Below are 12,636 nucleotides of genomic sequence, written 5' to 3'. Positions count from 1 at the left end.
CATTTCCATGACTTCACAACTACTGGCAAATTCAGACAGGGAAAGTAATGAGGATCTCTGGATCCACTGAATTAATGTGTCTTCTCCGATTGTCCCCTTCCTCATTCGCTCATTATGCCACTCTTTATTTGCAGCTGTCACTGTTGCCGACTTTTCTAAAGCCTCCTCTCCATCTTCCTTTTTCCTCCCTGTCACCACTCCCCAACTTCTTCCTGCATTTCCTTTTGATCCTCTGTTGTCTGCTCCTTGTTCCTCGATTAGTCACATTATCGCACCACTCCTGTTCCACACTTTGAAATCCTTTTCATTTTCCCGGCCTCTGTCATAACCCTGTCCAAACAATTGTTGTTAAGTCTCAGGAATGTTTTTCTCCTTATGTTTGGCCTTTTTGTCGTGTGTAGACATGACTGCAGCACACCTAGAAACCTGCAGGACAAAGTTGGAAAACAGCTCTACTCTCTCGCTCTTTAAAAGGCCCTTGTGCCTCAGACGATCCTTTCCTTCAGCTTCTTTGAACATTCAGCACTCCTGCTGTTTGTTTTATGCTGTGGCTTCCACTGAAATACAAACCCTTGCTCTGTATCTATTCTGTTGTTTTCAGAAGCCGCAAATCATTTCCACAACAAAATATCTTTCTTTCCTTTTTGTGTTATTGGGTTTGCACTTGTTTACCATTTTTCTCTTTTAGCATCTCGTTGGTTTTTCAAAGTCTTAAAAAAACAACACGTGCTCCTTAGCCTGTTCCAGATTTTTTTCCTGTCACAATTTTGAATTATTTTCTAAGGGATTGTATGCAATTAACCAGCAGATGGGCTCATAATTGTGAACTCATCATTAAGTAATTTACTCCCTTTAATACAGAACAATACAAAATTCTGTTACCTTTAAATAAAACTTTGGAAAGCCAAACAACTGGTCCAATAATTTGTAAGAGTCCTACTGCAGAATTTTAAATCAGTTTAAATACAGGACATATGTGAAGGACTAAGAGTCCAAAGCTAGAAAGTGAATGGAACAGTAGCCATGAAGACATGACATCCATTTTAGCTTGCAGGCAAGGACAACCTTAATCAGATATGCTGCCAATTGTTTTTGTTTTAGAGTTTAGGCATGGAAACTGGCTAGAGTTGATAGGGAAGATGGGTTGAGCTAAATGCATTCAGGCATTTCTGGAAGTTCTCATTTTTGGTGTCCACAAATATCTATTGTGTCCAAGTTCGGCCATCAATATTTTCCCCTTCATGTTTTATATGTTTCCAAGGTTAAACACAATCAGTTATGGGTTGTTTGTAGATTCTGATGATAGAACCAGGTGGTTTAAAAACTTTTTTTAAGGCTCTGTACTTGTAGCTCTCAGATGGAACTGTAAAATAAGCAGATTTTGCCTCGAAAAATCTTGCAACACAATAATTCATCATGTCAGATGAGAGCATCCAGAGCTTTATGGATTAGTATTCTAAAGGCAATGCATTTCCTGTTATTTCTGACCTGTCCACCTAAGACAGAATTTTTACAAATCAAAAGAAATGCTTGTATCAAACATTAGCACCAACTTTTATTAGTTGCAATTTACTCTTTTCTACCACTATCTGCAATTGTCCCCTGTGCCAATAATAGACACACCCTTTTTTTCCCGCTGGAACGGAATCAGAGACGTTCCTTTAATCTGGCCTTATCTTCATCTGTGGGTTTGCAGGTATTGCTGGTAGAGAAGGTGTGCAAATTTGAGTACCTCCTCATTGGTCCCTATTACTTCAACCCGGTAATCAGATTACCTCCATGTCAAACATATTTTCTAACCTGAATAGTTTGCACAATGGTCACTAACACTTTTTATACAATTAGAAAATGCATGAGACTGGATTACTCTGTAATTGAGGTTATTTTCTTGTTTCATGTTTGCAAAGCCACTGAAGTGATGTTGAGGAGGGATAATAGCAGGGAAGGAGTTGGATATTAACATTCTGAAAAGAGGCAGCTTTTTTATGCTCCTTTCCTTTCCTTTGTGCTCCCCTCCTTGAGTCCCTAGTTCTTTTTCTTTCCTCCTTGTTTTTTAATGCTTTTTTTCGTTTCTATATTTCTTCTGTCATCTTTCTGTCTTCTCTCCTTCCTTCTTTCCTATTTCTTTTTTGTACCCCCTCCCAGTGCTTTCTTCTCTGACTTTTTTTTTCTTCCTGTGTTCAAGCTCTCTGTAAGTTCAATATTTTAATGTGCCATACAGATTGTATACCTATAGTCAAAGTTATTACTTTATTATTGTGATTTAAATACAAAAAATAACTGTAAAAATCATGTTTCAACGCTCTCATTCTCAGTCTATGGTATTTTATCCGGTTGAGTCATTTTGGAGTGATCCTTTATCATAGGAATGGAGATAACAGGTAGCACCTCAGAAGGCTTGTTCCATCACCGGCTCTCTTCTGTAAGTTAACAGGATGGCTTTACCTTTTCTAATGAGAGTATATGTCTCATTTTAGCAATCTGGATGAAAATTGACCTAATTAAGACTGAAATTAGGATTCAAACAGCAGATCGTTGCTGAGGAGGTGATTGAGGGCCAGTCCAGAGGATTGCAGTCAAATGTTATCCCTTTACTCTTCACCCTTTCAATTATCTGGATTTTCATCCTTTTTTTGGCTTGGTGGAAGGATGTGTTCTCTAACAGGGGTGACCTGGCTGTGCTCTGTCATTGATGTGTGTAATGAAGGCCTGTGTCTGAATAATCCCATTAGGTGGTCAGATTAAAACCTGAGCTGATATTTGAGACCATTCCCGGCACCGCTTTAGAAATTGGAGAGCTTTGCAGTCGGGGCCCCGGGAGAAAGGCAGCAGTGAAGGAGCGTTGGTGGCAATTGGGAGGTTTCTCCATTTGGACAGATAGAGTGCCATTCTAATTACAGCAAAGAAGAAGGCTTCAGTAGCTCCTTAACTTCACCCAGTACCATCCATTTAGAGCTTTATTATGCTAAGATTAATCGCTTTTAATAAAGAGAAGTTCTTATGAAGCATAGCTGATTTGATTTAAAGCTTCGGGTTAATCATTTGAAGAGATATTCTTTTTTAGTTTGAAATGTATATCATTTTAGATCAAATGTGTTCTTGTGACGTTCTGTTTGACCTGTCTGAGCTGTGCAGTAGGGCCCCACGTGCAAAAACCTCATTCAATTTTACTTGGATTTCATTAGATAAACTAGATTACCATGACATTGCATTCGGCTTTGCGGTAGCAAAAAGAGCAATTTTGCAATCACAGAGGCTTCAGTTACTTTAAAATTTAGTTGACTAAAACCATAAAAGTGGCGTTAAAAAATATTCCGGGAAAATTTGATCAAATCCAAGCTGATATTTTTATTTCAATATTTAACAACAATATAAAGAAGGTTTGTTCTTCAAAACTTCCGTGGCTTTGAAATATAACTCATAACGCAGTGCATACCTTTCAAATGGAGGAAGGAGATGCTTTGTTTACAGGAAAGTCAGAAGAGCACCTGATGCAAATATTTTGAGGGAGGTTTTCTGGTCAAGTTAAACCAAAATCGTATTCACTGCAAATGCTTGCATGTTTTGAAAGACCTGTATACAATAACACCTTTAAAACACTATCCCCCACCATGAAACATGGTATTGTTAGCATCATGCTGTGGGAATGCATGTCTTTCAACATGAACAGGAAAGCAGGTTAGAATTAATAGAAACATAAAAGGATCTGATTACAGGCAGATAAGGAAGGAAAACCAGTTAGGGCTATACAACAAAATCACAAGTGTAATTTTTTTTTTTCAAACTCTTCCTTCCTTTGTACTAACCACAAGATTTTTCACTTCAGAGTTTATTGTTTGGATAACCTTGAAAGCTTGCCTTTCCAGAGCCCATGATAACAGGACTCAACTGTTACTCTTTTGTGGTGAATTGCTTGCTTTTGCACTAGTATTCATGGATCTGCATGCCAGCTGTTACTTTCCTTCTGTGTGGCATCAAACCCATTTTAAACGTGGTACTGCCTTGTAAAGAGCTGAAGTTTGAAACTCAGGGTTTTATGCTTCTTAACTGTATTGCGATCAAAATTGATTGCTTCTGCAATTTGATAAATGCGCTTTGTTAAATTGCATTTATATTGCAAATGCAATTAATTAAAATCAAAATAAAGATTAGATCCATTATTTATTAGATGGTGGACCATCTAATGTTAGAATGGGCCACACGTCCATAACTAAATTGAATGATAAATCTGTTGCAAGACTTATAAGGCTGTAACTGCTCTGAAAGTTTTGACAGGCAGTTGGTTATACAGACTTCTGCTGTGTAAAAAGTATAAACCCAAATATTCTATTTACTTCACATGATTTATTACTTTTTGCTGTCCTTTCACATAAGTTGTAGTCTAAATTCATTGTGTTTTTGCTTGATTTGAAAAGACTGGAAAGGTTCCATGGCTCTGATAATTTGTCTTTCTCTTATCTTCTGCACGACAGCTGCTATTTTGTCTTTTTTTGTGTCTGAAGTTCAAATAAGCTTCCTTTCCTTTGACCCCACTTGAAGACAAAACTGATTCCCAAAGTAAACAGGCTGCGCCGAGGCATTATCATGTTGTTTGATAATAGCTTTCTGAATATCAGTGCATGTGTTTATCAGATCCAGATGAACATATGGATTGTGTTTAGATCTTATCCCAATTACACTCTTCGTCTCTTCATACAGTGGCAATAAAGCAGATTTCAAAGCATAAGCCAAAACAGTAATTATATCAAAAGCCATAAGTCTTCTTGAACACAAAGCTTCCTTTTCTCCTCTTTTTTTTTGATTCCCCACTGATATCATTGAATAGCAAGTGCTGTTTTTTCCCTGGTCTCCTACAACATTCTCAAGTAAAATTAAAACAAACCTGAAGTTTGCCCATTTACCCCAGCGCTACCAAGGCCACATGAAAGATTTCTTTACATTTCAGATAAAAGTCTTGTTGTGTTATTGCCAAAAGGTGCTTTTACTCTGTCAACATATCAGTTCAGTAATAAATGCTGCTCAGGGTTTTTATAACATTTTACAGTAGGAAGAAAACCAATCAGTGTTGGACTGGTTTTGATGTCTCACTTTATATCCAGAGATGAATGCTATGTGATATATAGTCAGCAGAAAGTTAATAGTCCTATTCACTTATTTCTATATTAATGCATATCTTCTCTATATTTATCTTCTTTCTCTGCTGCCCTTTCTATAACAAATGCACACATTTCTCTTTGGAACTGATGCTGTTTCCTTGGCGTGTCGCTCTACTGCTTCAATGAAGGAGCTTCGTGTTTATCTGCTCTCTCGGTGCTTTGTGTCCGTGTATGCTTGGCTGCTGATAATCATCCCAGGCGGCACTCTCATTTCATTACCTCCGCTCAGCTGATGAAGATGTCTTGTTGTGTTACTTTAAACCAGACTCCTCCATAGTCTGCCATTCAGAATGTTTATTTTAATATTAATTTAATAATCTAAAAGATACATTTTAGCACCGTATAATAGTATTTTGCGCCTTTGAATATACCTTTAATCACAGTTGTTGTAAATGTTATAGGTTATGATGCAACTTTTAACATCTGCAAAGATAAACTGAGTAGATCTACAAGCCCTAAATGTAATTATTTAATTTATTAAGAATAAAGAGTCCCCCAATTTGGTTTTATTTCACTAGCAGTATTTAGGCGGGATCACTGCCACATCACTAAAATCTCTAAATACTTAGAACCTGTTCGACATGAAGTTCGGTAAAAAAATTCACAAAAGCTAAACATTGTTTTCAGATCATTTTAGCAACAGATGACAAATAAAAGCCTTATTATAAGTACACCTAGAAAGGGTTACTAAGACATTTCTAAGGCTTAGGAGCTCTAGCAAACCATAGTGAGAGCCATCGTTCACAACTAGAGCAAAAACATAACCACAGTGAGACATCCCAAGAGAACCAAAATAACCCTGAGAAGATCATATTACCAATCAGATGGTGATGGTGGTGTAATAGTCTTGGATTACATTGCTTATTTATGACCTGGATGATTTCCCATAATAAACAAAAACAAGAATTTTGCTCACTACAAAGAAATTTGAAAGATGAAATGTCCGACGCTCGGTTTATTAGTTTGTATACTTGGGTTTTTCCAAAAAAAATGATGCAAAGCAAACCAGAAAGTCCACCAAAAGGCTAAAAGAAAAGTCTTTTAATGTTTTTTACCAGTTAAAGTCTAGGTTCAGTGCAATGGAGATGCGGTTTTGCAACATTAAAAAGTCAGTTCATACTTTAAAAAAAGCGCAATGTGGCTGAATTCAATCAGTTCTATAAAGAACAGCTGACCTCCATGGTAATATTAAAATATAATTTCCACATGATGACATTTGTTTGCTCAAAAAGTATAAAAACTAGTTTTTAAGTCATGAAGGAGCCATTTAACATAGGTCAATATTAACTGTAAAGGATCTCATTATATGTTGTATTGAACCACTATTTAAAATTATTTTTTCTTTTTTTTGTTGCATTTACTCATATAGCTAGAAAAAAAGTCAAAATGTTTGTTATTTTTATATGTTCTTCACAGCACTGTACATGTCCTGCTGCAAATCTTCTCATCTTCCTGCATAATGCAAACAAGAAATTTTGGTTGATGCATGCCAAGGAACTTTTAACTCACTTTCTTTGCCCAGCTGATGTTAAATGTGATTCTGTCTGCTTCTGAAACTGCATGTTACTGCTCTCAAAATCATTGATGCTCCTGTGGGATTGGGTGGAGTTGGGTATGGGCGTGCGGTGGGGTCCTTTCTATCCCTTATGCTTTTCCGTCCTTGTTTCCCTTACATCATCTTTCCTTTTTTTGTTTAAAAAAAAATGCACCTGCACAAATGCACCTCCTCCCACCAGAGCACTGACACACTCCCTTCCATCTGTCTTTTCCTACCCAGACCTCCCTATCAACCCACCTTACCAGGGCGAAGGCGTCTCACCGGAGCAGCACAATACAGGTGCCATCATCGGGGGTGCTGTGGGGGGAGTGATCCTAGTGGTCATCGCGGCAATACTCCTCTTCATCTTCCTGCGCCGCCGGCAGCGCACCTTCAAGGGAGACTACAGCACCAAGAAGCATGTATTTGGAAACGGGTACAGCAAGGCGGGCGGCCTGCCTGCACACCCCCCCATCACCAAGAACCTCCAGTTCCCTGAAGACTCGGATGATGAGAAGAAACCCGGCCAGATTGGTAGCACCGGGGGTTTCGAGGCAATCGGCGATCGGAATTTCGATGCCGAATCTGAGGACCTGAAGAGACCATACTTCACTGTAGATGAGGGGGAGAGCCGGGATTATGAGGAGCGGACTCTGGCCTTCCAGTATGACCCAGAATCTGAAATAGCTGACGATATGGTCTCTCAAACCGACGGTTCTGTCATTTCTAAGAAAGAGTGGTACGTGTAGTGGCATGGCTGATCAACCTATTGTCCCTGACCTGCATTCCACCTCATCTGTTACCCCCTACCTTCACCCCCCCCACCCCACCCCCTCATTGGTCCACCTTCACCTCCTGCAATGGCATTCCCACCTCACTTCCCCACTTATCCCACATCAGACTCCATCCAACTTATCACTGTTAGAATATCCAAGAGTCTATTTAAATTCCAAGAACAACTTCTCAACATGACAGCATTGGTATCGCTTTCATCACCGTAATGGGCAAAGAATACAAACTAAGGTATGTAAATAGACTCAGTGTGGCTAAAAGGCCAGAAAGGTGATTGGTTAATACTGTTGTATTCTACTTTTATGTGTATTTTATTTTTCATGTTATAAATGTATTAAATGTATAAAAAAACAAAAACAGGTTGAGGTTTTGCTGAGCACATTTGTGAAAGTCCTACACTGGATGTATGTTTTTCATTTGTTGTTGTTTTTTCTCCTTTTTCATTAGCAATTGCAATTTTGTTATTTTTATATTCTCTTTTTGTATGATCTGCCGAGAAACGAGAGTTATGTGTCTGATATATTTACAGGTGGAGTTCAAAGTTTTGAAAGTTTTTGGTCAACTGTTTCAGAAAACAAGATAAAAAAAAAAAATTATCTAGCTGTACAGACTGTATGATTTATAACTTTAGCACGTTATTGTTGTTCTTCAAAGACGTCAATTCTTTTCAAGTCCCATCTTCAAATATATTCACTTTATTTTATTTTTGTAGTAAAGGTTCGTCAACGGTCTGCTGAGCCATACAAACCTTTTTTGGCAACATAGTGACAAAGAAAGATTTAATATTATTGCTAAGATTAATTCATGTAAAATGAGTGCCCTTATCAATGAACTGTGTTATTGTTGGAAGAGTTTGCAGGTGGCTTTTCACTTGTTGTAATTCCAATGTCCTGCAAAGGTAATAGTGCTGCTTAAACTTTTTTCACATATTGTCACATTACAAACACAAACCTCAATGTATTTAATTATTATATTGTGTAATATACCAAGATAGAATAATGCATAATTGTAAAGGGAAAGTTGAACAATATTTTCAAACATTTGTGCAAGTAGAAATTTTAAAACTGTGATAGATATTAAAACATTTTTCTATTTTACCCTAAAGTAAAATCTAAGGCAAACCGGTTTATAAAGACCGTATTCATCCAAAGTAAAAAGGTAACGGTCTCATGGTAACTCAAGAGTTGATCAGAGATCTACTGCTCAACCATAAATATATACCCAACGGTAAAGTGGAACTCTTTGCATCAAAGCATAATCATGTCAAATCTGCCAGGTCCTAAATATAATCATACATTTTATTACTATTTAAAAACTTTTGCAACAAAAAAGGCATAAATCTCTCTCTAGATTTTTAAAAGTAGTAGACATACCTTAAATAGTCTTCATTGAACCACATCTGCAAAACGTTAAGGTCAAGTGCATGAGACACATGCAGGTCTGATAACTCCTTAATTGGCTCACCTCAAATTTCCACCATTGAGGTGAGCGACCTTTTGTCCTACAGTATATTAATCTCAGTGCTCCCCAACACTACCAAGCCTCTTGGATTAGGGGTGAAATGTTTTCTAAAAAACTAAACATCCAGTTGCCTAGACTGAACTTTTCAAGCTTGACCATGACCTGGATAACTGAGAATCTTCACTGATATCTCAAAGTGTATCTTCCTTAAATCATGAAGTAGGCTGAGAGATTCAAATGTCTAAACTATAGACATTTAAGAAAACAGAAAAACAAACAAATTCTATTTGTAAGACCTAAGTAACTCAGAGGGTCAACTATTTAAGTTTTTTTCTTATGATTTGTAACATTTTACTTTTACTTTACAATGCTGCCCCTCTCTAAGTTGGTTTTACCCTGTATCATTATTTCAACAAAGTACATTGAATTTTGTGGTTTTTATGAGACAATATGTGAAATAGTTCAAAGGCAATGAATGCTTTTGCAAAGAATAATGTCCAAAAGACATTCACTCAGTCTCACAGGATCACTGATAATGTTTGGAAATCTAGTGGTCTGTTGCTTGACTTTGAACACTTTGACTTGTGTATTTGTTAAAAAATCTTACCACTTTTTGAAATGCCCTGGTGTTTTTATGTTACTTTTCTATGTGCCAGTTGAGCTGTCATAATTATGTTTGGTTCTGACCTCTTCTTTTCAATGGATGTCAGCAAAAAGTGTCTGAGGAGTTTGCCTTTCCAGTTGTTACTGTTTATCTGAGGAACTCGCTTACATCAACCTCATGTTCCACCAGGAGTTATCCATGGACTCAAGGACTTGAATAAGCGGGCAGTCATCAACTAATGCTTTTATTTACATGAATAGAGAAAATATTTTAAAAACTAAAGGGGTCTGAAAATATTATCATGGACGTGCTACAAAGTAAGAAAGCAGTATGGGACCCTAACTACTGCTTTTATGTTATTTCGTATTGAATTTCAGCTATTTTGGGGTGATATTACAGTGAGGAGTTGTTTTATTTCTGATTTCTTTCCCTGTTGTCAGGATCTTTTCTGCATATGGGGATGCATTGACTCTGTTTCCAAGCATTCTACAATATATATATGTTATCTGTTTTTAAAATTGATGTTAGCAACTGCCAGTGGATTCTAGTAGAGCAGAAATACTATTTTATTTCTCCTCAGCTCTGATGTCCATTACACAATCATCAAAATGTATTTGCTTCAAACAAGAATGAAAAACAACCTCAATGTGAAAAATCAGAGATAAGAGAAGCATTGCAGTAATTTTGTGGATGTAAACATATCTGACTGGCTCTGAGCACTATAAATACTGTATTAAGCCTTATTTTATGCATGTTTTGTGTGTGGGAGTGGATGTGCATTTGTTGGGTTTTTGTTTTAGTCAATGCCAGTGTGTTTTTGTCCTCATTTGCAGCTTAAAAAGGCAACAATATCCTTCGATTTTTAATGTTGTCGGTATTGGCAGAGCTACGAGTTCATTGGTACGCTTGTACCCAACAATAACATTGCAGTTCATACAAAAATAACTATATGAATATATGTTACAATGATAAAGAAGACAAAAAACATCTTGTTTGACAAGTTCTTGCAGATCTGGATGTTTAAAAGTCCATGCTTGTCTAATGTATGCTTTTAGATGAGCATGTTATTCATAAGTCTCAATCTATATTGTATGATATACATAAACAAGCATTGAACTGTGAGGAATATCTTGTTCTTATTAGAGGTCAGTTTCCTTCTGTTCCATTTTTTTCTGCTCTAATTCCTATTTCAATGGCCTTAATTCTGTTTTACACAGACAGTACATGGCTCAAAATAAACTAAGCAATGGTAGCCAGTTTCTCCTGTTACTGTGGACATAAGAACACTTTTGTTTTCTTGCCCAGGCAGGGGAAACGCTTTCTTGTAAGTCTCAAATAGTTTGAACCACAGCATTTTCAGAGAACAAAGCACGATTTTTTTTGTTTTTGTTCTTTTATTCAGTGCCTATCAAATGAAGGGGGTGGTAGGTAGTCACAGCAACCACTTCCTGTTTATTTAAGCTCTTCATTCCCCAAATGAATAAAATAAGTTCAGCAGTTCTTATAAAGTATTCATACTTTTGTTTATACATCAGAAACAAACCTCAGTGTGCTTTATTGGGTTATTGTGTAATAGACCAAAAAAGGTAAAGCAGAAAAGGAAAAAAGAATGAAAGGGATACATCCTTTGACAAGAAAATGTTAGAAAGAAGGACGAAATGAACATTCAAACCCCTTTAACAATGAGACCCCTAAAGAAATAAAAAGATATTGCAACCAGTTGCCTACAAACGATCCCCAATTTGTTAATTTAACATTTCTCTCCACTCTACAGTCTTGCAATATTCAGGAGTTTTGCAAGATCTCTGTTAGATATTGTCAAGTCCTGAAGGTCTTAAGTCTGTTTCACTCAGATCTAGGTCCTGAAAATGTCCAGATTTCCTACTTAAGTTTTCCAGTACATCCGTTAAAATTTAGTTGAGTTTTTTCAGCGAGTGGGCATTTATTTTGGTCTATGAAATAAAATCTCTATAAAATATAAAATTACAAATTGTGAAAAAGTTATAAGGAAGCATACATTTTTTAAGTGCCAGAACGCAGACTTCAAATCTCTTGTACTATATTTCACACAAATGATCAAATATGTGCAGTGCAATTTAGTTAGTCTTAATTCCAGCACTTTACTCACACTGCATCTATACTTGATCACTAAATTCTATTTAAAGCTAAAGCTGTAATTTTTAGCAACTTTTTAAACATTTCTGTCAATATTGAATATTTTAAGTCCTGAAAGGATCTAAATTCTGCAGGCTTAACAACAGGTTGTTCTAAACTTTTAAGCACAACTGCAACTCAGATACCGTAAAAAGAAATATGATTGCATGTCTAAATTAATCCTAACATCGCCATTTGAAAGCACAAATATATGCTTTTTATTGGACATTTTATCTGCTTCTGTTATGAAATCACTGCCACAACTGCTTCTTAGATATGTGACAAAACGTTTTGGGGGGTTTAACTGTATATTGCTTGATATTAACATTCATATTACTAAGGTTCTCTGACTGTCTATTTTGCAGTAGTGTCAATATATTCATTCCATCCTAATCTGTTTTCTATTCAATATGTTTCCCATTCCACTGTAAATTTTGTACATAAGGTTGAGATTATAGTCTGGGTTTATTAGGGAGCCTGTCATGTAAAATAAACCCTATTTGTCTGCAAACATGGAGACTCAGTGATGGATAGATGATGTTGGTGCATAGCTTTTCCCCAAAGTCTCAACTAAAACTGCTCCTCTAGTACCTTTTTAACATGCCAATAGTGACTTCACTGTCAAAAAAGGGGTAATGCATACAGTCTGTCAAAATGGTATCACTGAAAGAATCTCAAAAAGTAAAAAAAAAATAAAAATGCATCCACGTGAATGTATATTTCTGAGGGTGTTACAGATATAAGAATTTCAAAAAATATATATTGTTAAATCGTGATGACCCCGTAAAGTAACTTGTATTTGTTTTCGAACATTAAATGAGTTCAATAGTCAGCCTGTTGCAGTTTACTGATTGGATTCATGTGTTATCTGACTGAATGTGATCCATGTTTGCAGCACATTCCGGCTTTCATGTGCATTCATTTTGGTAACT

The 12,636-nt window shown here is 36.5% G+C and overlaps 1 protein-coding gene across 1 annotated transcript in view; it reads left to right on the top strand.

Moving 5' to 3' along the window:
* Positions 1-12,328, top strand: part of pvrl1 (poliovirus receptor-related 1 (herpesvirus entry mediator C)) — a 107,729-nt gene extending 95,401 nt beyond the window's left edge. The window contains exon 6 of the mRNA XM_015394552.1: positions 6,934-12,328. Within this exon, the coding sequence (XP_015250038.1) occupies positions 6,934-7,442 (509 nt within the window). The 3' untranslated portion in view covers positions 7,443-12,328. The remainder of the gene's footprint in view (positions 1-6,933) is intronic.
* Positions 12,329-12,636: the final 308 nt, after the last annotated feature.

The sequence above is a fragment of the Cyprinodon variegatus genome, unplaced genomic scaffold (assembly GCF_000732505.1).
Source record: "Cyprinodon variegatus isolate N-32 unplaced genomic scaffold, C_variegatus-1.0 Scaffold693, whole genome shotgun sequence".
NCBI lineage: Eukaryota > Metazoa > Chordata > Actinopteri > Cyprinodontiformes > Cyprinodontidae > Cyprinodon > Cyprinodon variegatus.
Note: the sequence above shows the minus strand (reverse complement) of the source record. Positions and strands in the feature narration are given on the sequence as shown.